At 46.4% G+C, this 27050-nt stretch overlaps 1 protein-coding gene across 1 annotated transcript in view; it reads right to left on the bottom strand.

Annotated features, from left to right (window-relative positions):
* LOC147115166 (grainyhead-like protein 2 homolog) overlaps window positions 1–27050 on the bottom strand; it is a 155282-nt gene that overhangs the window by 71942 nt on the left and 56290 nt on the right. The window contains exons 5-7 of the mRNA XM_085993467.1: window positions 21331–21386; window positions 19935–20091; window positions 13018–13129 (exon numbers count right to left, since the gene is read on the bottom strand). Coding sequence (XP_085849593.1) covers window positions 13018–13129; window positions 19935–20091; window positions 21331–21386 — 325 coding nt within the window. The remainder of the gene's footprint in view (window positions 1–13017; window positions 13130–19934; window positions 20092–21330; window positions 21387–27050) is intronic.

Genomic DNA, 27050 nt, shown 5'->3' with positions numbered 1-27050 from the left:
GACCTCGGGATTGATGCATGGCTGTGCACCTTAGGGGGAACATTGGGCAGAGTTTGCAGGGGGGGGGGCGGCGGTCAGTGGGCGCATTCGGTGGCGGGTCAGGTGGGAAAGTGGGCTTTTTTGACAGCAGGCCACGCGCCTTTCCCAAATGTCGGGTCTGCCAACGCTGAACAGACCCGACATGCAGCGTAGGGGGAGGCAATTGAAATAATCAGTGGCTTGTTTACAGCCACTTAAAAATGCTTTTTCCCCAGCTTTTTGGCTTTGACAGGTCACCTACCGATTTCCCGCTGTGCCTAGACCTCGTCAATGAAGCCGAGGTGGGAGGTCAGTGGCCAGTGAATCAGCTGATGAGTTGACAGCTTCAAATGTCACGCCAAATCTCCCAGCTGATTGAAATATGTTCCCTTAACCACTAGCCTCTCTAAACTGCATTTCCACTACAGATTCAGAATGCTGCAAGTCTTTACACAAGTCTCCATCCAGTCTGACCTCATTACCTCTCCCACCATTGACTGATCGCTTCTGTCATCTCGACTTCACCTGCCATCTATTCCATCAGCATCGGTGCCCTTGAAACTCTCTCACCTTCGTCCTCAAAATCTGACCACGATCAGCCCCAACACAGGCATCACCAGGCACACCAGCAGCACCCACAACACCAACCTTCTCCACAATTGCCTGATGCTGCACAGGACAGGGGGCATCAGCATCCGACCACATTGCTGCCTGGGACGCCAGGGATGGCCTCATCATGGCCAGATTTACTTCACTTGATGCTGCACACCCTGGCTGTCACATGATGTGCCAGGTTGGCACTACCCCACACCAACACCATAAAGCATCCCTACAATGACCAAGCCATCCCTTTCACACTCATCAGCATTGCAAGGGGTACTGTTAGGTCTCACTGCAACTCACTAAGCTACTTCCAAAGGTGTATACAAGTCCAAGAACTGAAAGTGTTGAAAATAAAGATTTCAATGTTTAACAGCACATTAACAGAAACTTCACATGAACATTGGCTAAAACATACCCTTGTGTGTTGTTAGTTGGTATGATTGAACTAGGATGAGGGTGAGTGTGAGGGGTGGCTAGTGAAATGGGGAAGTGATAATGTAGATAGAGAGGGATGGGTGGAGGTGCAAGGTAAGTTGGTGTGAGTAAGGATGTGTAGGAGTAGGGTAAGGAAGGCAGAGAGATGGGGATGTGATGAGTGACACAGCAGGATGAGGTTGAGTGTGGCTTTGCAGTAACGTTTCGTGATCTATTGAGATCATTGAAAGGTTTGTGCCACTGCAGCCTGGTCCTCCCGACAACATCCCTGCTTGTGTCCCCCTGTGCAATGTGCAACCAGGCTGCGTTGGTCGCCTGGGGAGGTCTCTTCCGCCCATTGGAAGGGAAGAGAACCTCCCGATGTGCTCTGACTCCCTCCATAAGCATACGGAGGGAGTCATGAAAGAGCCTGGGTGAAGCCGTGCAACTTTGTGCATTGCTCGTCAGTGTTTGCAGCACCTCAATGCTGTAGAATACGGTCAGCACAAATGGCAAAATCAATTTGTGCATGGTCCCTTTAAGGAAACCGGCTGATGGCGCATCATCAAATGACATCATCAGACCCGCTTCCTTCAATTGGCTGGGAAACACGCTGGGCGGGCTTAACAAGCCCTATCAGGGGAAAGTCATTCCACACAGCGGGCTGGAGCCAGCAGCAAGGTCGGGACCCGCCACGGATGGTAAAATCCAGCACACTGTTGCTGATGCATCGTGTGCAATTAGATACGCTGCACATGCTCAGACTGCACAATTTAAATTTAGCTCGGAGTCGCAGCACTGGGCAAAATGATCAAGCCCAGGCTTTTGGGAGAGGTTTCGACCTTCAATTAAAAGCTTTAGTGAAGGCATTAAAAAACCACAAAAGACAATTCAATGAGTAGATTTAATCATGTTATTGTGAGATATTTAACTTTTTGATTTTTAACTATTTTTATTTGAACCCTTATTTTGGACATTAGAAACTTTCGATACGGAGAAAGAAAATTGCTACTGAAAAATTTTCAGAAAGCATTTTGAACAATTTGTGGGAACCCGGTGGCCAGACTGTGCACTCACAGCGTGATATACTCTCACTATTGAATAGCAGCTATAGTGTCTCGCATCGTGTAACATCTTTAACATTAAGCAACATCTCAATTGTAAAATTCTGATCCTCGTTTTCAAATCCCTCCATGGCCTCGCCCCCCCCTCTAGCTCTGTAATCTCCTTCAGCCACACAACCACCCCCCCCCCCCCACACCGAGATATCTGTGCTCCTCCAATTCTGACTCTTGAGCATCCCTGATTATAGATCGCTCCACCATTGCTGGCAGTGCCTTCAGCTGCCCAGGCCCCAAGCTCTGGAACTCCCTCCCTAATCCTCTCCGCCTTGCTACCTCTCTTTCCTGCTTTAAGACACTCTATAAAACCTACCCCTTTGACCAAGCATCTGCCCTAATATCTCCTGATGTGGCTCGGTGTTAAATTTTGTTTTATAAACACTCCTGTGAAGCGCCTTGGGATGTTTTACTACATTAAAAGGTGCTATATCAATATATAAGTTGTTGTTGTAAAGGCTCATCACAGCACCACCTGCAGGAGTAACAGGTTCTGCCAGTACTTAGAGTTTTCAATGAAATACATGCCCCACATACCAAATTTATTGGCCCAGAAATTCGGGTCTCCATGGGTGAGTACGCACGGGGTGCTCACCCGTAGGCCCAATGGAAGTGCCGGTTTCCTGCATGCACTGCGCATGCGCGGGAAACCGGCACTTCCGTTCCTCTGAAAGCAGGGGTTCAGAGGTCGAATGCGTGCGCGGGGGAGGCAGCGCGTGCGCATGGAAGTTCGTTTTTTTTTTTTGTTTACAGGTTTTTCCGTGAGGGTAAGTCTGCAGAATTTAGAAATGTAAAAAGCAGGCACAAGGCCTGCTTTTTACAAGGTACTGTAAGTGGTGAATTAATTAAAATTAAAACATTTTTTCCACAGGTTTATTATTTTTAAATACTTTAAAGCAAGGTAAGTTTATTTTTAGCCCCATTAGAATATAAAATTATTTGTTTCAAAAATTTAAATTATTGTTTAAAAGCTATTTCATGTAATTTATAGTTTATTTAAAAAATGTGAGTTAAAAAAAAAAAAAATTATTTGAAGGTTTAGTGCTATTTTGGGGCCGTAGTATTTATAAGTCTTGACAGCACTTCCTGTCAAGACTTATGAATGGAGCATTCCCTGCTCCGATTGGCTGCCCATGGTCCACGTGATCCCAGGGGATGCTTCGAACTAACTGCGCCCCTGGGATACGCAAGCACTGTGCGCCGGCAGCTGGAGCAGGCCCCAGATCGGAATTCCACGGAGCCCTACAGCTCAACTGCCGGCGCGCTAGGTAAGTGCAGGTTGGGGGCTTGCACCCGCGGGAAGCCCCCGACCCGAATTTCTGGGACATATGTAATAGATGGAGCATGCAGTTAGTGTGCTGCGAGTAACAGCTGCCTTGACTTCAGTAGTAAAGTGAATGAGGTGGCACTGCTGTATCTGAGACACATCATAAGAGTTAGTTTCTTAAAGCAGCATTCCCAAAACTCAAGGGGGGAGAAATTGGGTCTGTAGCGGCACCTATTAGCGCCTAAAGAGGGCAGTCAGTGGCTTAGCGCCACTGGCCGCGCCTCCCGCGATATTCAGCGGGGGCGCTAATGGTGGCGTTAGCCTGTTGCGCTGCGCCGCCACCGATGACGTCATCGGTGTGCACAGCGCCCCATTAGCGCCCCGATCGCGATATTTAGCAGTGAACGCCTTTTTCGGCAGCCGCCTGCCAGCACCTCTGTCCCCGGCCTCCTGACCCCCCCCCGCCGCGGCATTGCCGGCTGTTTCCCGAGAGTCTGGCACTTCTCCTCAGTGCCGGGCTCTTTTGCCGGCACTCGCGATCGCTCATCGTGCTGTTACAGGCCCCTCCCCCTTAACAATGGGAGGAAGGCCTGCAGTACCGCAGCGTGCACGCGCTGCGGCACGTTGCGCTGCGATATTCAGTTTCAGCGCCCTAAGAGGGACGCAGAGCGCCTCGAGCCTCGCCCCGTCTCCCTCTAGGGGCGCTGAAACTGAATTTCTGACGTTCGTTAATGCTAAGGAAGGCTGCGCAAAAATCAGCGCTCAGGCGAACTTGGTGCCACTTTGGCGCCTCAACCCAATTTCTAGGCCAAGGAGTCTTGAAACTGAAAGTTATGCTTTCTGGTCACTTGCAGTTGCTCAGGTGGTTCATTACAGGCCAGCAATACTGTTGCTTTTTTTAAAAAACATTACTGGATTAGGAAAAGCCACTGGGAAAAATACAACGATGAGAGACAAAGTCACGAATTGTGATTTAAAAACAGCTGTACACAAAAATGGCATCCAAACTGCCCCACAATATAAATAGGGCTGTTTCCACAGCACCAGTAACCCCGAGGGAACATAATGCAACAAACTCAGGTATATGATTCCGTGTGAATGTTTTGAAGAGTCACTGTCTTCATGAAAATATATTTATAAAGAGGAAAAGCGCTGCCAAACACATGATGCAATCATCAAGTTGAAACACATCCTCACATCACTTGCATATGACTTAAGTCTGATGAGGAAAGACATGCACAGTCCTTTCCAAACAAAAAAATAGTTGCTTAGGTTTTTTCACAAAGACAATACACCTTTAAAGAACTCACTGCTGTGAGAAGGAGCCTGAATCTGTGCAAAAGTTTGTCACTATCCTCCGCCTGCTTCATGATGACATGCAAGCCGTGATCCTGACCAACGGTTCCACCACAGACCCAATTCAAGTACGAACCGGGGTCAAGCAAGGCTGTGTCATCGCACCAACACTCTTCTCGATCTTCCTTGCTGCAATACTCCATCTCACCCTCAGTAAGCGCCCCACTGGAGTGGAGCTAATTTACAGAGCAAACAGGAAACTATTCAACCTCCGTCGCCCCCAGGCCAGATCCAAGGTCGTCCCATCCTCTGTCATCGAATTACAGTATGCAGACGATGCTTGCGTCTGTGCTCACTCGGAGGTCGAACTCCAAACCATCGTCAACACCTTCACCAAAGCGTATGAGAGCATGGGCCTTACACTAAACATCCGTAAGACAAAGGTCCTCTACCAACCTGACTCCACCACACAGTGCTGCCCCCCGATTATCAAAATCCACGACAAGGCCTTGGACAACGTAGACCACTTTCCATACCTCGGGAGCCTACAGTCAACAAGGGCAGACGTCGACGACGAAGTCCAACACCGCCTTCAGTGTGCCAGTGCAGCCTTCGGTCACCTGAGGAAGAGTGTTTTTGAAGACCAGGACCTCAAACCCGGCACTAAGCTCATGGTCTACAGGGCAGCAGTGATACCCGCCCTGCTGTATGCCTCAGAGACATGGACCATGTACAGCAGGCACCTCAAAGCACTGGAGAGGTACCACCAATGCTGCCTCTGCAAGATCCTGCAAATCCATTGGCAGGATAGGCACACCAACGTCAGTGTTCTTGCTCAGGCCAACATCCCCAGCATCGAAGCTTTGACCACGCTCAATCAGCTCCAATGGACGGGTCACATTGTCCGCATGCCCGATACGAGACTCCCAAAAGAAGCGCTCTACTCAGAGCTCCGGCACGGCAAGAGAGCCCCAGGTGGGCAGAGGAAATGCTTCAAGGACACCCTCAAAGCCTCCTTGAAAAAGTGTAACATCCCCACCGACACCTGGGAATCTCTGGCCCAAGACCGCACAAAGTGGAGGAGAAGCATCCGGGAAGGCGCCGAACACCTCGAGTCTCTTCGCCGGGAGCAAGCAGAAGCCAAGCGCAGGCAGCCCAAGGAGCGCACATCAACCCAAGCACCCCACCCACCCGCCCCTTCAACCACCGTCTGCCCCACCTGTGACAGAGACTGTAGGTCCCGCATTGGACTCATCAGTCACCTGCAAACTCATTTTTAATGTGGAAGCAAGTCATCCTCGGTTCCGAGGGACTGCCTAAGAAGAAGAAGCTGTGCAACAGAGACTCCTGCTTAGGAGAATGGGTTGTTCTTTTTCACAAGGCTCCATTACAACAGTAATCATTTGTTGCTTCTCACAAATCAACCACCTCAAACTTGATCATGACCAGCAAGAAATGGCCATTATAAATGAAGTTAAAATCCACTATGCAGAAAGTCTAATACACAAGTACATATTTACAATGCCTAAACTTGTAGGGATGTGGTGCAACATTTGTTCCAGGTGCCTGCAGAGTTTCAGTCTGCAATTTCTCAGGAAGGTTCAAGAGACTGAAGGTTTTCCCCAGCTGGGTGAACGTTCTTCAGTATAAAGTTATGACTGAGCAAGAGAAACTTGAAAATACATGTCTCCTTTGGGCATTTTACACTTCAAACTATTTGCTTTGGAATTTCCAACCTGACAAAAATTCTTGAAATTTCACATATAAAGCCTTCACTGATACAACAAAGGCTAAAACCCATTAATGCTACTTCATCCCCGGTGATATCTGGGCAATCAGCAATGGCAGCAGGCCAATGGAAATGTACAACCACATGGGGTATAGCATGTTCAGTTGGTATTAAGGAAAAGAGAGAAAAATTAGAAACGAATCTGGCATCACACCAAGCTCAGGCTATCTCAGCCCAGTTAAAGTCCTCCCCATGCATCTGGAGACCGGTATCTGTAGTGTATGTATCCGTCTACCTTTAAGAAAACCATTGTATGTAACCGTTCACCTTTAAGAGAACTATTTTAGGTGTGGCACTACTTTGTTGGCTTCTGTATACTGTAATACCGACGGTGACCACACCGGTATATAAGTGCTGTGTCAGGATTTATTTGGCAGATTCGCCCTGACCTTCGAATAGTAAAGTCCTGTTTAAAGTTACTCTGGTAGTCTGTGTATTAATTAACTAAACAACTCACAGACTTTACAGTGGCGACGAGTCCGATCATACCCTGCGGCAACAATACTTCCGAAGCAGTTAACGAGCGTCGAGAAGAGGCAACCGCCCTCGTCGTTCTGCTGGGAGAAAACTCGAGGCTGCAGAACTAGAAAGGAAGTAGAAGTTAGAGACAAAGACTTCCATCAGCAACAGGCACTGACTGTCCCTTCTGCCACGGTGAGGAGTGAGCCGATCAGCACGAGAAGCAAGGCGGCCACGGTGACTGTGAGTAAGGGAAAGTAAAAAGAATAACCGGAGGATAAGGGCGGTGCACTCGACCTCGGTCGAGGGGGCAAGGAGCTGGACAGAAGTCGGGTCCAGAGGCGCTGAGACTGGGGCAGCGTGGAGCAAGGAAGCCGCGGTACAGACAGGCTGGGGGACGCAACAGCGTCGTGAGACAGCTAGACCGCGACCAGCGAAAAAGGCCGGGCAGCGACCGAAGCCACGAAGCGCTGCGACCGGGAGCGTAGGCGCGGGAAGAGATAAACTCAGCCGCAGCCGGGGAGGGAAGCACCGGACTGCGAGAGGGCTGGGAGGCGCGATTGGGAGCCGAGTGAGCGGGAGAGGCAGAGCCGACCAAGGGGGAACTGAGCGAGAGCCAGTCCAGCGGCTGAAACTGTTCTCCGACAACGGGGTGTACCCAGCGCCGGTAGAGCCGAGCGAGCGGGAGAGAGACAGAGCCCGAGCAAGGGGAACCGAGCGAGAGCCAGCCCAGCGGCTGAAACTGTTCGCCGTCAACGGGGTGTACCCAGCGCCGGTTGCCCTGCCGAGAAAAGGGAAAGCCCTGAAGCCGACGCGCACGCTGTGAACCTGAAAGCCAGCGGCCGTCGCCCGTGGGGAAAGTGTACCCCTCCCGCTAGGGAAGAAACGCGGGAAGCCGCCATTAGGCGGGGAAGAAGACAGAAGCGGGAAACCGCCATTGAAGTGGGCGGGGAGAGAAGATAAGCGCGGGAAACCGCCATTTTCACGGGAACCGCCATCTTGGGAAAAAAAAATAAAAGAAAATTTAAAGAAATAATTCGTGGTGTTATCAGGAAGAGAGGAAGATGCCTAAGCGTGGTAACATCAACGATTTTAATTCCGAGGTAGAAGACTGGGCCACGTATGTGGAACGTATTGAGATCTGTTGTGAGGCCAATAAAATAGAAGATGACAAAGCTATAACCTTGCTAAACTCGATGGGCGCGAAGACATACGGGCTCTTGAAGCATCTACTAGCACCAGCTAAACCGGCGGATCAGACTTTCGATGATATTGTGACTGTTCTGAAGGGTCACTTGAACCCCACACCGTTGATGTTGGCGGAACGATTCAAATTCTATGCGAGAACGCAAAGGAAAGACGAAAGCAACGCAGAATACTTGGTCGAACTGCGTAGACTAGCGAAACACTGCCAGTTTGGAGGGAATCTGACAGAGGCATTGCGAGACAAGTTCGTGTGCGGGTTGTCAAAGGAAGGAACGCAAAAGCGACTACTCGAAGAGAACGACCTTACACTTGACAGGGCTGTCCTTATTGCAGCATCGCACGAAGCCGCAGCGAAGGGAACTGCGGAAATGCAGCGGCACTCAGTGTGGATCAAATTACCTCGAGTACAACAAAATGCTATCGTTGTGGGAAGACAACACACGACCAGAACCAATGCTGGTTTAAGAACCAGGAATGTAGGAAATGTGGCAAACTGGGTCACATAGCTACGGTATGCCGGTCAGGGAAGAAGACCAACAACCAAAGGAAGCCATCACAGGAAAAGTACAACAAGGTACACAAGGTGGCTGAGAAGAGTTCAGACGAACAGAATTCGGACTCAGACCCAAACGGCCAGGAGCTGGGCAGTCTGAGAATTCACAATGTGAGTAAGGAAGCTGACCTACAAACTATCTGGGTCATGCTAAAAATAGCTGGAGTCCAAGTGAAAATGGAGTTGGACACTGGATCAGCTCTATCAGTCATAAATCGAAGGGATTACCACCGGCTATTCTCACATATACCCTTAAGAGATACCAAGTTCGTATTGCAGACATACACGGGGCATAAAGTATATCCCATGGGGAAGATAAGAGTCAAGGTGAGAGATGGGGGTAAAGAACACCCAAGAATGAACTTATACGTACTACCTGAGGGAGGACCACCACTTCTGGGACGGGAGTGGATCAAGAAAATAGACATGGAATGGCACTATCTAAAAGCCATAACGAGTGAGGACTCGGTGCAGACAATCAGCTCAGATTCTGAAACGGATGACGATAAGACCAACCCAAATATGAAAGACAAGGCTAAAATGGACTTGCCGACTAAGGTTGGAAGAACGAAGGCATGCATAAAGGCTTATGCTCCAGAGAAGAACAAAGTTTCAGAACAGAACTCCACCGAACAACGACAGCATAGTTTGACAGAGAATTCTGAGTCTGTTCAGTTTACGGACATATCCATGACTGACGAACACCGAGCTCGGACTCAACTTTATTTCAAATTACGACAGCAAGTAGAACAAGTGAGTTACCGTCTCGAACAAGAGATGAAAACAATGAAAAAGTTCTATGACACCGAATGGGAGAATCTGGAAAGACAACAGAAGCAGCTAGCTCAAGCAGAGAGCGACCATAGAGCCATTGTGACCAATTACCGATCACATCTCCCTTATGCTGTTCAGGAGTTAGAATATTTGCAGGAAGGAGCAAATGAAGAGGAATCTTCAGGAAGCCAGGATTTTATTCCCGTTCTTCTCTACGACTCCTTACAAGCAGAGTTTGAGAACTTGAAGGAACAGTATGAACAGGCCCAGGCTACAATCCTGGAGGGGATTAACTCGGCAACCTCCGAAAAGCTAGTTTCAGTAGAAGCATATGAGCAACTAAAGGTTGAACATGAGCAAGAAGTCCAAAGGCTGCAGGAAATTCTTGATGAGCTCAAGGCCAAGACAGACTCATCGGTAGAAGTTCCATCCATAGATGAGAAATTAGAGGTGAAAGACATGGCAGAACATGAAAGACAAGATGTCCAAGAACTCATAAAAATATTGAAGGAAACCCAAGACAAATATGAGGCGGCAATGACCGAGGTTCAACAACTTGAAGAACAGATTCAACTGGGAATCCTTTCAGTGGAAGAAAAGGAAACTGTAAGAAACACAGAGACTGTAAGAATGGCCCCTGAACATGAGCTAGAGAGCATCAAGGCGCAACTTCTCCGAGCGCTGAAAGCCAAAGTACAAGAGGAAAAGAAGGTGAAAGCATTGGAGGAAAAGGTGGATGAAATGGAGAAGACTCTGATCCACAGTGTTCCCGTGGAAGAGTTAACGGTCAGCCAACTCCTTCATATGCTGAGGGACAAGACTCTGCAATGGGAACAATCTGAACACGAGCTTCAATCTTCAAAGGGAAGGAGTTCGGAGCTCTCAAAAGTTATGGAAATAGCTGAGGTTGCAACACAGATTTTACTGGGATGCCAAAAGTACGCGGAATCACGTCTATGTGAACAACAGAATGTTGAAACAGCTGCTCCAGTAGAAGGATTGAATAGCCCGATCAATCAATCCCTGATAGAAGGGGAAGTATTGAAATCACAAATGAGGTCATTAGTGAAGGATTTGCAGGAAACCCAAGAAGAGTGGGATGAATATGAACGCATGAAGAAGTCTCTTCAGGAAAGATGTCTAGGGAGGGAACAACAGTCGGCTAACGTCCAGTTGGGTAAGGAAGAAGTAGCAGGCCCTCTCGCTAGACTAGTTCAGGACGACACCGAATATTACCATGACCTGTTGAGTGGCACGGAATATTACGAGGACTTGGTCTGCCCAGCTTGTGATGAAAACTCCCAAAGTGCAGAAATCAGGATGAAGCACTTAAAGTCTAAGGAACATAGGGAGATGGTGGCACTACAGCTGGCAGCTGATAAGGGAGCCCCGAGAGTCTCCAAGAAGCAGAAAAGAAAAAGACGAAGCAGAAGGTGATAACCATCTAAATCATTATCACTTCTACCAGATCATGTACGTGGGCCCTACGAAGGGAGCCAAATCAGTTGGCAAGTAGGAAAAATTACCAAGGCAGTCCAGCTGTTTGTAAAAGTCAGCACTGCTGGTTCAGCAGGACGGAAGTTCAAGCTGTTAAGTCAAGGGAAAGACTATTGGATGAGTCACGCTAGCAATGTGAACCGGCTACGCCACAGAGATGTTGTTCGGACCGAGTCAAGGCCAGAGACTGAATCTGTGAACTGTTCCCGCAGAGACTGAATCTGTAAACTGTTTCCCGCATAGATTATACCTGTGAATTGTTTTACATGAAGTTGAATATATGTTATGTTTAATGGGGGACTAAGTATGTTGTAAGCTAAAAAGGGAGGATTGTAGTGTATGTATCCATCTACCTTTAAGAAAACCATTGTATGTAACCGTTCACCTTTAAGAGAACTATTTTAGGTGTGGCACTACTTTGTTGGCTTCTGTATACTGTAATACCAATGGTGACCACACCGGTATATAAGTGCTGTGTCAGGATCTATTTGGCAGATTCGCCCTGACCTTCAAATAGTAAAGTCCTGTTTAAAGTTACTCTGGTAGTCTGTGTATTAATTAACTAAACAACTCACAGACTTTACAGTATCCAAGTAGGGAGAGATGTCCCATAGACTAGTCATGCAGCAGCCCGACACAGAATCATATCTAACAGTCAACATTCCAGTCTGAATCACCGTTCATGGGTATGCCTGGTCTCACTGGCAGGATGAAACCAACAGAGATGAAAGCACAGTGGGAGTGAGTGGGAGTGGGCTCGAAAGTCCTCAACATTGGCTTTGGAACCCATGAAGCCCGATGGTCACCACATACCACTCCCTCGTCCTCCACCCGCCGCCACCAAATCAGTACTCCTCCATATTGGATGAGCTAATTACGGTCACTGTACGTGTGGGAGCTGACCCCATGGCTGCAGATGATGTCACCAAGAGGCAGCATGGTGATGAGGAAGAGCAGGGGAGCAAGTCTAAATCATTGGGGACTTCAAAGGTAACTGTGTAATGGGCAATAAACATGGCCTTTGTCAGAGTCATCCACATCCCAAGAGCAAATTAAAAAATGTAGTGGTTGCCAGGCTCATTGCAGCCTTCAATCTCGGCCTGGGGAGACCTCTAAAGCAATTGTGTTGGAAGCACTAATGGATAGGGCCAAGGACAGAGCTCGGCGCTTAGGAACCTCAAAAGTGGTGCTGAGGGCCAAAACTCCTTAGGACAGCATTAAATCTTTCCAGACAGTTCTCTCCCTCTCAACCTGCATGTGGAAAAGATTTTGCCGACAAGAAAAGGCAGGAAGCGCCCGCCTTTAAATAGCGCTCCCCCAGCCCCTTCCCGACTTGAAAACATTCCCAACTACCTGTCGTTCCCAGTGGCAGGCACTAAGGCAGGGGGCGCGACTCAATATCCGGTCTGGGGCACTACCGGGGTGTTGCATGCTCGACTGACGTCACGACCTGCGGGCACAAGAGATCGTGGCAGTAGTGTTTAGCGATGCCGCAAAATGACTGGTCAATTTTGCGAACGGTGCTAAAATCACCGCACTCGGGCACGAAGTTCCTAGCGCCCCATTAGCGCACCCCACCCCCGGAGGTGCTAAGCAACCGAATTCCCCCCCCTAGTCTTTAGTTGCTCACTCGCCCTTTATTCACAGAGACACTCATTACATACTGTGCATCCTCAATTAACACTCAATTCCTATACACCAATTAAGCACAAGTAACATCTGGGCTTACTCATGAAGCATGGTACTGGAAGACTGTTGGGGTTCACACCCAAACAAGACTCAGTGCCTTAATGAGAGAAGGGGAGAATACTGGCCAGAAAAAAGAGAGACCTAATTAAATATAAAAACTCTACACAAAATTAATAAAAAATCCCCAGTAGGACCAGCTCATACATTTAGTACAACTTCATAAAAATTAAAATACATCAAATTTTGTATAGCAATACCATTACAATTACAGATGCTTGTTTTAATTGTCATAATGACTCCTTTGCAGGTAGGCACCATTTGGACAGTCACTTACCGATATCAAGGACCCTCTGTTTGGCAGTGTGCTGTCGAGAATGCCAGTATTTCCAATATTTCAGTTGCTCATCACGATTCTTATCTTCACTGAATACCACCATTATTACGCTCTGGGAAAATGGATTATTCAGGTTATATTCTTAGGATCATATCTCCCAATAACTAACAAAGCATACAGATTTATAGTCTATAGTCTACTGATATTTTCCCAACCACAGGACAATTACTCCATAACTAGCTGCTGTTCCTCACCGTTAGCAGGGAGTGGGCCAGAGATTTCATTCTACAATAAAACTTTCCAAAGATAAAAAGTGCAATGGGAGACATGGAGACATATTAAACGACTTCATCTGTGCATTGCTCCCATTCACGTCCTCAATATTTAAAATCCCCATTATTCATATTCTGGTCCCTCAACAAGAACCCATCCCCTGCCCTCAAAATCATGTTTTTGTACGCAGTTTGTCTCATTTGCCCATGACTTACCATTTACATAGACCCTACAGCCAGCTCCACCGAAACATAGCAAGCTGTAGTTTTAAGAGAAAAAAATATATATAGCAAAGAAAGAAAGGAAATGACCGGAGGATCAGTGGTGGGGGGGCAAGTGGAGATCGGGGTCTCGGGAGGACCGAGGGGGCCAAGTGGAGATCGGGGCCGTCGAAGGACCGGGGTGGGGGTGGGAGGCATGTGGAGATCAGGGGAAGGGAGGCCTGGGGGGTGATTGGAGGCCTCGTGGGGCGGGGGGCAGTCTCCAATCACAGGGCTGTGGTAGGTAGGGACTCTGGATCCAGGAGATAGGTATAAAAGGCACTTACCTCCTGGATGAAACTTGCTGAAACTGCCGGGTTTTACGAAATGCATAAAACTCGACAAGATGCAGTTAAAAACAAAATGGAGGTTAAAGAAGAGGCTTCCAGCCTCATTGCAATATTTAAATCGACGGCCCACCTCCTGGCAGCGGCTTGGCTGCCCGCCCTGTTAAAACCGGAAATGGGTGGATTAGAGGCGGGTTCAGGTCGGGAATCTGATTTTTAACTATTTAACACCCTTTTTTAGGTTAAAATTCCCCCCCTAGGTGTCAAAAGGTAGAAAATATTCCATTTTATTGACATTCCTCAGAAAAGATTCAGACTGTCGAACAGAATTTTAAATACTTCCCAATGTGCTATTGTAAATGTGGGGAAGGAAGAGAGATAAACTGCTTTATGAAACTATGTATTTCGGAGGGATAGACCCCCATTTGACCAAATTTAAAGAATTATAAGCTAATTATCCACAAAATAGCACTATCAGGAAACATGGGGCTTTGGGAGAGAAGAATGGTGAACTTTTACTTTACATTCAAGATGGCAGAATGTTACAGGTGGGGCAGCTAAACAGATTTCAGGAATTCCAGACACCGATGTAACAAGGACAGACTATAAGTTGGGAATGTTGCCACTAGAGAAAAGGCAATTAATCGACGTTTTCACAATATTAAAGGGTATAGATACCCTTTGCCTCATAAATTGTGTGACTGAAGCTGGGATGGGGAGGAGAAAGGTGAACAATTTAGATTTAACTGCTTCACACGGGTGATGAATGCGTGGAATGGAGTGTAGGGGGAGATAGTGGAGCTGGATGGTAACAGCTAATTCAAGAGCAAGTTAGATCGTTTTTAAGCAAAAAGAAGCGACTGAGGGGTAAAAGGGATAGAGCAAGGTATATTCTGAACTTTGGAAATGGCCAGCTGGACCAGTTCTGCGCATGCCTAAGCTTCAAAAATGGGCTTTCCTTGATCTTCCAGCTGGCCTTACATTATGTGGGCTCTGCTGATCAGCACAGAAGCAAGTCTCAGCTGCATTATGAATGCAGGCCTCTCACTCAGTGCTGTTGAAACTGCCAATCGGATTACTTTACTTTTTGCTACTGCATATAACTCCAAACATCAGGTGTGGTTTTGACTGTATTGGAGGCTGACAATGAGGTGTAAATGAGACGTTTTGTCTGTTAAAACCATTTGGTATCTGTTTAAAACTGGTTTTGCATTAACACCATAGGCGGTGGTTTTGGTTTCTAGGTTCTGTTCCATAGATAGAAATGATGTCCATTCGAATTACAGCCACTTTAAGTGCGAACAATTGTATATAGCATTTTCAATTTGGTAATTTTTTTCCAACTACAGAGTTGAAAAAAAATTGCACATGTTCCTGAATCACTTTGTATCAAATTGGTATAGAAAGAAAAAACTGGCAATTATATAGCACCTTTCATGAGCTCAGGATACCCCAAAGTGCTTTTACAACCAATTAAGTCCTGTTCTTTTAAGTGTAGTCACTTTTGTAATGTAGGAAACACGGCAGCCAATTTGCACACAGCAAGCTCCCACAAACAGCAATGTGATAATGACCAGATAATCCGTTTTAGTGATGTTGATTGGGGGATAAACCTTGGCCAGGACACTGGGGAGAACCTGCTTTTCTTCAAAATAGTGCCATGGGATCTTTCTCGTCTGCCCGAGAAGGCAGACAGGGCTTCAGTTTAATATCTCTGCCGAACGACGGCACCTCCGACGGTGCGGCACTCCCTCAGCACTGCACTGGGAGTGTCAACCTAGAGTTTGAGTGGAACTTGAATCCACAACCATCTGACTCAGTGGCGAGAGTGCTACCACTGAGCCATGGCTGACACCTTGGGTATATGGGGCCAAGATGTCTCCATGAATGAAGGTGACATGGTACTGAGCCATTCAGGACTTAAAGTTGCTGTTTGAATTTGTGGTCTGCGCTGAGATAGCCGGTCTATGTGGGGGCAGCAGTATAGTTGCTATGATTGGCCATAGTAGGTTGGGGTGGGGGGGGGGGGGGGGAGGGAAATGAAAAAAAGGGCTTCTGAACACCACCTAGTCACCTCATGCTGGAACATCTCCATGTGGGAGACACTAGGTTGGACTGTGATGGGCTCGGGTTCAAAAAGCCTACCCATACAAAAAGTGGTGAATATAAATGCCTATAATGTAATTAAGGTGAGATACTGGAGGGCTGTTGACACCCCTAGAACAAGATCTCTTTCAGCAATGGAGGGGGCAGGTGAAGGGATGTGTGGGTGGGTTGTGGTGGAGGGGGGGAAAAGAGAAGATAAGGGAAAATGCTATTTGGAGGAGATTTTCAAGATGGCTGGCAGTCATCCCTGGAGAGAGACTGGAGCCAGGTCGCATGACCAAATGACCAGTTTTAATGCACTCACAATAGTCCCCATACAAATTAAAATAAAACACAAAGAACAATAAAATGTTATTTTAAAGCAGGCAGCATAAACTGAATAATTAATCATTGACCATGATAAATCCTTCCACTCCAGTGCCAACTAATTTATTTTCAACTTTGTGACTTGAATTATTTGGGTGCCGGACTTGTGGAAAATATTTATTTTGCACGAATCGAATTCATTTGGATTTTGTGAGGAGACACCCTCTCTCTTTCCTTGCCCCCCAGCGCCCTTTTAAGTTCTTAGAGTCATAGAGTCATAGAGTAATACAGCACGGATAGAGGCCCTTCGGCCCATCGTGTCCGCGCCGGCCATCAAGCCCTGTCTAATCTAATCCCATATTCCAGCATTTGGCCCGTAGCCTTGTATGCTATGGCATTTCAAGTGCACATCCAAATGCTTCTTAAATGTTGTGAGGGTTTCTGCCTCCACAACCCTTTCAGGCAGTGAGTTCCAGACTCCAACCACCCTCTGGGTGAAAAAGTTCTTTCTCAAATCCCCTCTAAACCTCCCGCCCTTTACCTTGAATCTATGCCCCCTAGTTATTGACCCCTCTACTAAGGGAAAAAGCTCCTCAGCATCCATCCTATCTATGCCCCTCATAATTTTGTACACCCCAATCATGTCCCCCCTCAGCCTCCTCAGCTCCAAGGAAAACAAACCCAACCTGCCCAGTCTCTCTTCATAGCTGAAGCACTCCAGCCCTGGTAACATCCTGGTGAACCTCCTCTGCACCCTCTCTAACGCGATCACATCCTTCCTGTAGTGTGGCGACCAGAACTGCACACAATATTCCAGCTGTGGCCTAACCAGTGTTTTATACAGCTCCATCATAACCTCCTTGCTCTTATATTCAATGCCTCGGCTAATGAAGGCAAGTATCCCATATGCCTTTTTTACCACCTTATCCACCTGTTCCGCCGCCTTCAGGGATCTGTGTACTTGCACACCCAGATCCCTCTGACCCTCCGTCTTGCCTAGGGTCTTTCCATTCATTGTGTATTCCTTTGCCTTGTTAGTCCCCCCAAAGTGCATCACCTCGCACTTTTCCGGGTTAAATTCCATTTGCCACTGTTCCGCCCATCTGACCAACCCATCTATATCGTCCTGCAGACTGAGGCTACCCTCCTCGCTATTTACCACCCTACCAATTTTTGTATCATCCGCGAACTTACTGATCATACCCTTTACATTCATATCCAAGTCATTAATGTAGACCACAAACAGCAAGGGACCCAGCACCGATCCCTGTGGTACCCCACTGGCCACAGGCTTCCAGTCACAAAAACAACCTTCGACCATCACCCTCTGCCTTCTGCCACTAAGCCAGTTTTGTATCCAATGTGCCAAGGCACCCTGGATTCCATGGGCTCTTACCTTCTTGACCAGTCTCCTGTGCGGGACTTTATCGAAGGCCTTACTGAAATCCATGTATACCACATCCACTGCGTTACCCTCATCCACACACCTAGTCACCCCCTCAAAAAGTTCAATCAAATTAGTCAGACATGATCTTCCCTTGACAAAGCCATGTTGACTATCCCTGATTAATCCTTGCCTCTCCAAGTGGAGACAAATTTTGTCCCTCAGGATTTTTTCCAATAATTTTCCTACCACTGATGTTAGGCTCACTGGCCTGTAGTTCCCCGGTTTTTCCCTACTACCCTTCTTGAATAATGGTACTACATTAGCGGTTCTCCAGTCCTCTGGCACATCCCCTGTGGCCAGAGAGGTCCTGAATATATGTGTTAGAGCCCCCGCAATCTCCTCCTTTGCCTCACACAGCAGCCTGGGATACATTTCATCCGGGCCTGGGGATTTATCCATTTTTAGGCCAGCTAAAACCGCCAATACCTCCTCCCTCTCGATGTTAATATGTTCGAGCATATCACAGTCCCCCCGCCCTATTTCTATGTCTACATCGTCCTTCTCCATAGTGAAAACAGATGCAAAAAATTCATTTAGAACCCCTCCTACATCTTCCGGCTCCACACACAGATTGCCACTTTTGTCCCTAATGGGCCCTATTTTTTCCCTAGTTATCCTCTTACCCTTAATATACTTATAAAACATCTTCGGATTTTCCTTTATTTTGCTTGCCAGTGTTATTTCATGGCCCCTCCTTGATCTCCTAATTTCTTTTTTAAGTATCCCCCTGCACTTTTTGTACTGCTGGCTCAAAAAGCTCTCCTGGATGCACTTTAAGAATTCTACACCCTCTGAGCCTTTCACACTCTGACTATCCCAGTTAATATTGGGGAAGTTGAAATCCCCCATTATTATTACCCTATTATTTGCACATTTCTCTGAGATTTGCCTACATATCTGTTCCTCTATCTCCCCCTGACTGTTTGGAGGCCTATAGTACACTCCCAGCAAAGTGACTACTTAAACAATCCCAGCATAAATTATTTACTCAAAAGCAATTCAGAGAGATAAACGAGGGGGAAAAACACAAAACAAATTTACACAAAATAAAATGAAACCCCGCCACTGCAGGGTACCTCATGCGCAGGCCAAACCGCACTGGTTTTTTTTTTAGTCTTTCCTCCCACCCTGCATCCATTTTTTACTAAAAAAAAGAACATGTTGAAACACCCTGAGCACGTGAACAGAAGATTTGTTCACTGGGTTTTTGCCTTCTGGCGATCTTGAATCCTGTATGGAAATCTCTTGCATGATGCCTCCTGTGCCTTCCATTTTCTGCTAAGTTCCAATGAAGCCACTGGATTCATGTTGGCATTTAATAATCTTTATTGTTCTTTGTGTTTTATTTTAACTTTTATGGGGATTATCACGAGTGCATTAAAACTGGTCATTTGGTCATGCGACCTGGCTCCAGTCCCTCTCCAGGGATGACTGCCGGCCATCTTGAAAATCTCCTCCAAATAGCATTTTCCCTTATCTCCCCCTGCCACACCCCTTCTGTGCAAGATGGCATTTGAATTATGCTACACTGCCTTGCCAGTTTACCTAAACCACAAACATAACCTTATACCACAGGAGCACTTATGCAAAGCTGTAAACTACTAAATAGCCATCTGAATTGGACACTTGTGGTTTGAAACCACATTGTGCAATATTAGTAATTACCATATTAACAAGTTTAATATCACAAAATCAATGTCGTCGTCCCCGCTCCCGATTCTCTCCCCTCATCTAAAGGTACTGATTAACGGTGGGGTACCTCGCCCAAGTGGCCATTCTACACACGAGTCTAGACAGTGTGTGTCGGCATCCTATTCCACTGTGTGGGGACATCACAGCTGAGCCCAACCCCTGTCCACACGCTATAGTCATGCATGTGCACTTCCCAGCAGGAATCTCTAGACAGCAATCGGGATCACAAATTCTAATCAATCTTAACCCTCCCTTACCCAAAGGCCAATTATACCACTGCCACCCCACCTCAGCTCAGGAATTGGAAACTTGCACTGAAGCCCAGCAGAAATCTGAAATCCTGGATGCATTTCCGCACAGCACTGAAGTCAGGAACGCAGTTCATTCTGTGCAACGCTGAGTGCTCTAAGACAATCTCCTTCAAACACACACATCTTTATAAATTGCACTGTAGTTATAAGGTCACTGTGACTACATGTGAACCGCCTGAAGGCCAACATCGTTCCATTCAATATAGCCAAGCTGAAGAGAAATACAGCAGCTTACCCTAACTTTGCTGATTGGATGGCGAAGGCATTTGTTGGCTCCAGTCTCCCTGAGTGTTATGGCGTAAAACTGTCCTTTATTCAGGTATGTCATCGGCCCTTCCCCCTGCTTCTGACGTAAAGATTTTGTGGCTTCCAACGTGTAATGGAATGAATCTCTGGAACAAAGCAAGAATTAATGATGGGCGGACACGCAGTTCAAGGAAACATCTATACAGGATTCCTAAAAATCCAGTAAGAGACTATTTAGTAATTTGGTTTTGGACTTGGATTTAATTTCTGTTAAATCAGTATGATTAGTACAGGTCCTTATTATATAGATCTCACGAAGATACAACTTCAGAATCTCCGAAACGACGAATGAGAAATTTTACTTTCCATAAAATGCAGGACATTAAGTTAGGATTGCAAGTCTAAAACAAACTAGCTTGTAGTTAGCTTTATAAAATATATTAAAATATTGCAATTGGTAAAATATACTAAGCAGCAAAGCTTGCGGAGGCTGTGAAGGAATTGAACCTCAGCCAGTAATGTGAGGAATTTGCATCCCAGGGCCCTTGTTTGCCTTTGAAGAGTTTTGAGCAGCCAGAGGAGGCACCTGAACAAGTGTTCCTTCCTGGGGTAAGGAATCGAGAAACTGGTTAAAGACAGAAAAGGCTGGTAACACACAGCAGGTCAAGACAGTCGAACTTTCAGCTGCTCAACCTTCATCAGAATCCTTCTGACAAAAAGCACGGACCTAAAATGTCGATGTTCTGTTCTCCCTAATTGATCTGCTGTGTGTTCCCAGCCTTTTCTGTTTTTACAGCATTTTGCTCTTCATTTGCTGGAAACTGATTACATTTCTCAGTTTGGCTGGTAGATGCAAATCTTCGGGCTCCCCTCCACACTTGCACCAACTTCACCTGGAGAACATGCAAAGAAAGGAGGGGAGGGGGGAGGGGTCAATGGCAAGGGAAACATACCAGTATTTGAAAGAGTACAACAATAGTTCAACAATGACAACCTTCAATTCATTTCATCTTAAATTTCCTTTCTCTTCCTTCTCTCGAGGCCATTAGCTCCTTGCTGGGATATTGTTCTTTCAGCTCTGGGTTGGGCACCCTTCAGTACCTCACCCAAGTGCCCAGAATTCACACAAGGACCTAGACAACAAGTTCAGTGGGCTATTTTACCGCAGGGGCATCACAGCGGAGCCCGAACCAGTCCTCATCCGATGTTCACACTTGCAGGGCTGACCACAGAAACCATTCAACCCACATAAAGCACTGGGTCAAGAAATGAATGAATAGGATCTAAGGCACATTCTGCCTGACCATGGCACCTGGCTACTTCCCATAATGGGGAGTTACTATAACCATAGATTGTTCTTTCTCCTGGAGATTACAATGCCTTACCCTCCTGCATGCTCATAGATGAATTCTTCATCCCCTAACGAAGGGCTGCGGTATTTCTGCAGTTAACGGAAGCAAAGGGCATGGCATTAGCAGCACATTCAGTAATTGGTTACATATTATGAAGTTAAAGATTTTAAAAGTATATCATTATGAAAGCTTAGACCGACTCTTTCCCCAGTTACCAGAGTGAGAGAAGTCCCAATTACCATCACTTTCAGCTTATCAACCCAAGTTGTGATGGAAAGCACAAAATGACTAAGAGAATTTCACTGTCATACATTGTACTTCTCCTTTGCAGTACGGCCACAATAAAATAAGCAGAGACTTCTTGCAGTGGCTGCTGGGTCAGTTGGAAGGAATTGTGCATCACAATGCTTATTTGGGAAGGGTGTACAGACCCTTAACACTTTGGTTTCTCTTGATATGAAAGGGGATAATTTTTACATATATCTCCCCCCTGTGACATTGCCCACTTACAGTGCAGTTTCTGATGTTTATCTGATGGTCAGGCTGCAGCCCAAGTGTGAGAATAGTTCACTCATTAGCAAATTTACTCAAGTAACGTGTCCAGTGACACTAGGTAAAAATATTAGACACCTTACCAACACTGAAGGATACAGGCCTTATGTTTAATAGTTGCAACACTATTTCCCTACCACTTTGCAAAACTTGCTTAAGTTGCAAGTAATTTAGTTTGTTCTTCCCTATCCACAGCCTCTTATTTCCAGCTTTAATTGTTTTGTTCCACTTCCCCGATGGATGCTTAAGCTTCAAGTGTTTTATTACTTTATCTTCGCTACTCCGTCCCCAAAAACCTATTACATGATTATGAGAATTTTATTTTTTTATTGTTCTGGAATGTGGGCATCGCTGGCAAGGCCAGCATTTATTGCCCATCCCTAATTGCCCTCAAGAAGGTGGTGGTGAGCTGTCTTCTTGAACTGCTGCAGTCCGTGTGGTGAAGGTACTCCCAAAGTGCTGTTTGGGAGGGAGTTCCAGGATTTTGACCCAGCGACGATGAAGGCACGGCGTTAGATTTCCAAGTCAGGATGGTGTGTGACTTGGAGGGGAAATTACAGGTGACGGTGTTCCCATGCGCCTGCTGCCCTTGTCCTTCTAGGTGGTAGAGGTCGTAGGTTTGAGAGGTGTTGCCGAAGAAGCCTTGGCGAGTTGCTGCAGTGCATCTTGTAGATGGTACACACTGCAGCCACAGTGTGCTGGTGGTGGAGGGGATGCCAATCAAGCGGGCTGCTTTGTCTTGGATGATGTCGAGCTTCTTGAGTGTTGTTGGAGCTGCACTCATCCAGGCAAGTGGCGAGTATTCCATCACACTTCTGACTTGTGCCTTGTGAAGTCAGGAGGTGAGACACTCACCACAGAATACCTAGCCTCTGAGCTGTTCTTGTTGCCACAGTATTTATGTGGCTGGTCCAGTTAAGTTTCTGGTCAATGGTGACCTGCAAGATGTTGATGTTGGGGGATTCGGCGATGGAAATGCCATTGAATGTCAAGGGGCGTTGGTTAGACTCTCACTTGTTGGGAGATAGTCATTGCCTGGCACTTGTGTGGTGCGAATGTTACTTGCCACTTATCAGCCCAAGCCTGAATGTCATCCAGGCCTTGCTGCATGCAGGCATAGACTGCTTCATTATCTGAGGAGTTGCAAATGAAACTAAACACTGTGCAATCATCAGCGAACATCTCCACTTCTGACCTTATGATTGAGGGAAGGTTATTGATGAAGCAGCTGAAGATGGTTGGGCCTAGGACACTGCCCTGAGAAGCTCCTGCAGCGATGTCCTGGGGCTGAAATGATTGGCCTCCAACAACTACAACCATCTTCCTTTGTGCTAGGTATTACTCCAGCCAGTGGAGGGTTTTCCCCCTGATTCCATTGACTTCAATTTTACGAGGGCTCCTTGATGCCACGCTCGGTCAAATGTTGCCTTGATGTCAAGGACAGTCACCCTCACCTCACCAATTCAGCTCTTTTGTTCATGTTAGGACCAAGGCTGTAATGAGGTCTGGAGCAGAGGGGTCCTGGTAGAACCCAAACTGAGCATCGGTGAGTAAGTGCCACTTGATAGCACTGTCGCGACACCTTCCATCACATTGCTGATGATGGGCGGTAATTGGCCGGATTGGATTTGTCCTGATTTTTGTAGACAGGACAAACCTGGGCAGTTTTCCACTTTGTCGGATAGATTCCAGTGTTGTAGCTGTACTGGAACAGCTTGGCTAGAGGTGCGGCTAGTTCTGGAGCACAAGTCTTCAGCATGGCAGCCGGAATGTTGTTGGGGCCCATAGCCTTTGTTTTATCCAGTGCGCTCAGCCGTTTCTTGATATCATATGGAGTGAATTGAATTGGCTGAAGACTGGCTTCTGTGATGGTGGAGACCTCAGGAGGAGGCTGACATGGATCATCCACTCGGCACTTCTGGTTGCAAACGCTTCAGCCTTGTCTTTTGCACTCACGTGCTGGGCTCCGCCATCATTGAGGATGGGGATTTTCATGGCGCCACCTCCTCCTGTTAGTTGTTTAATTGTTCACCACCATTCACGACTGGATGTGGCAGGACTGCAGAGCTTTGATCTGATCTGTTAATTGTGGGATCGCTAAGCTTTGTCTATAACATGCTGCTTCCGCTTTTTAGCACTGTGACCCTGGTTCTAAAAGTCCCAGCCAGGGGAAACATCCTCCCTGCATCTACCCTGTCAAGCCCTGTATGAATTTTGTATGTTTCAATGAGACCACCTCTCATTCTTCTAAACTCTAGAGAATATAGGCCTAGTCAACTCAATCTCTCCTCATAGGACAACCCCCCATCCCAGGAATCAGTTTGATGAACCTTCGTTGCACTCACTCTATGGCAAGTCTATCCTTCCTTAGGTAAGGAGACCAAAACTGTAAACAATACTCCAGGTGTGGTCTCACCAGGGCCCTATATAATTGCAATAAGACATCTTTACTCTCATATTCAAATCCTCTTGTAATAAAGGCCATTTGCTTTCCTAATTGCTTGCTGTACCTGCATGTTAACTTTCAGTGATTCGTGTACAAAGACGCCGAGGTCCCTCTGAACACCAACATTTCCCAATCTCTCACCATTTAAAAAATACTCTGCTTTCCTGTTTTTCCTACCAAAGTGGATAACTTCACATTTCTCCACATTATATTCCATTTGCCATGTTCTTGCCCACTCACTTAGCTTGTCTATATCCCCTTGAAGCCTCTTTGCATTCTCCTCACAACTTACATTTCCACCCAGCTTAGTATCATCAGCAAACTTGGATATATTACATTTGGTCCCCTCCTCCAAATCATTGATATAGATTGTGAATAGCTGAGGCCCAAGCACTGATCCTTGCAGTACCCCACTAGTTACAGCCTGCCAACCTGAAAATGACCCGTTTATTCCTACTCTCTGTTCTGTCCATTAACCAATCCATGCTAGTATATTACCCCAATCCCATGAGCCCTAATTTTGATAAATAACCTCTTGTGTGGCACCTTATCAAATGACTTCTGAAAATCAAAATACAGGAAGCTCTTTGGTATCCGGCACCGACGGGACCGGGATGTTGCTGGTTGATTAAAAATTCCAAATGACGGAGAGGGTTATCTACTGAGGCTATTTTTAACAAACAAAAATAAAAAAATCAAGAAATGTGCAATATACAGTAATTGGGTACTCACCTACAGAATGTTGTGTTAAATGAATGGTGGAAGATGCTTGATTAAGTACAGTACTGCCAGTTGAGGGCAATCCATAACTCTTTAATTACTTAACAGTAAAACAAAACTTATCCAGTAAACAGAAAAATGGCGGATCGGAAGAGACTACCGGCAGCGCGGGAGAGTCAGACTCCTGTTATTGAGGTGTTCAGACTTCCGACAGCGCCAAGAAGCCGAGTAGTGGCAGTTTGGAGAACTACGCCCACTGACTAACTCGGCCACCGCGGGAGACTCGGACTCGGCAACATTTCCGGTTATTGAGGTGTTGTTTTCGGAGTATGAATTTTGCTGGTTAATAGAGAATTCTGTATATTTAGGTGCCATTTAAACAAGAGTTTCCTGTACACTATAGCCACTGGTTCCGCCTTATCTATTCTGCTAGTTACAACCTCAAAAAACTCCAACAGATTCGTCAAACACGATTTCCCTTTCATAAATCCATGTTGACTCTGCCCAATCCTATTATTATTTTCTAAGTGCCCTGTTACCACGTCCTTAATAGATTCTAGCATTTTCCCTACTACTGATGTCAGGCTAACGGGTCTGTAGTTCCCCGTTTTCTCTCTTCCCTCCTTTCTTAAATAGTGGGTTACATTTGCTACCTTCCAATCTGTGGGAATCGTTCTAGAAACTATGGAATTCTGGAAAATGACAACCAATGCATCCACTATCTCTATAGCCACCTCTTTCAAAACCCTAGGATGTAGGCCATCAGGTCATGGGGATTTATCGGTTTTCAGTCCCATTAATTTTTCCAATACTATTTTTTTTTTTTTTACTAATGCCAATTTCTTTCAGTTCCTCATTCTCGCTAGACCCTTGGTTCTCCACTATTTCCGGGAAGTTTTATGCGTCTTCTTCCGTGAAGACAGACACAAAGTTTTTGTTTAATTTCTCTGCCATTTCCTTATTCCCCAATATAATTTCTTCTGTCTCAGCCTGTAAGGGGCCCACATTTACTTTCGCTAATCTTTTGGAGGTGCAACCCGTCCGTAGGGCCCACACAGAAGCACAGAATTGTGTGGGTAGGGGGAAGCTTCTTGCAGCTATTTCTAACATTAAATGACCGATTTTTATGGGCATACTTCGTGATTTTCTTTCAGAATTCTGTAACTTTGTGTGTTCATAATCATGCCAGAAATATTATTTTAAACTCCTTTACGCTGACTGAAGTGAAGGAGAGCGCAAAACAATGAAGAAATTATTTCAGTGATATCATGGGTTGGTTTTGTGATTCTTGCTGCTTTGTGAACAGTAACTTTGGAAAAAAAAAGACAGGGATCTAATTTTTTTCATTTTCTGTTCATTACTTGCTGGTACTTTATGTCATTCTTGACTCGTTCATATTTCATCACAGATTTGAGTGATGACAGATCAGTGAATTATTTTGCTCTGGTGGTGTGTGACAGCAGGAATGTGCAGCCGATGCAGGATTTTTTAACTGCATTACCAAGTTATTTCTCATGCCATTATACATGGAGGGGGAGATTTTAATGATCAGATGGCCAACCAGTGAAGCACCGCCGCCCGATAGGTTCGATGGGAGGCTGAGTCTCATTACCACATGGGTGGCGGGCAGAAAACGAGTGCCCTGGAGCAACCCGCCAGCTCTGGGCCAGAAGAAGGTAGTTCTGGGGGAGGGAGTCCGTCCTCCAGGGCAGAAAGATGGCCGGGTCTGTTTTTTGTGCAGCCCCCAAAAAGTAGTTACGGCTTACCTGCTAGGCTCCTCTTTGGCTGGAACCCCAGCTGTTGCTGTGTGGCGTGTGTACAGCGTATGCCCAGTCCTAAAATGGCAATCGGGCTCATACATATATCATAGGATCCCCATTTGTAGATTAAATAGGCCTACCTCCCGACTCAGGCAGACACTCCAGCCGTCCCAAGTTGCCGTCCGCATAATTGGGAGCGGGAACATGGTTGTCAGCTTTCCATTGGCACCCCCCCCCCCCAACCACCATATTAGGGGTACTACCGCCCTGTTTTC

This window comes from Somniosus microcephalus, chromosome 7 (assembly GCF_052327205.1).
Source record: "Somniosus microcephalus isolate GS21.2 chromosome 7, FLI_Smic_1.0, whole genome shotgun sequence".
Taxonomy (NCBI): Eukaryota; Metazoa; Chordata; class Chondrichthyes; order Squaliformes; family Somniosidae; genus Somniosus; species Somniosus microcephalus.
Note: the sequence above shows the minus strand (reverse complement) of the source record. Positions and strands in the feature narration are given on the sequence as shown.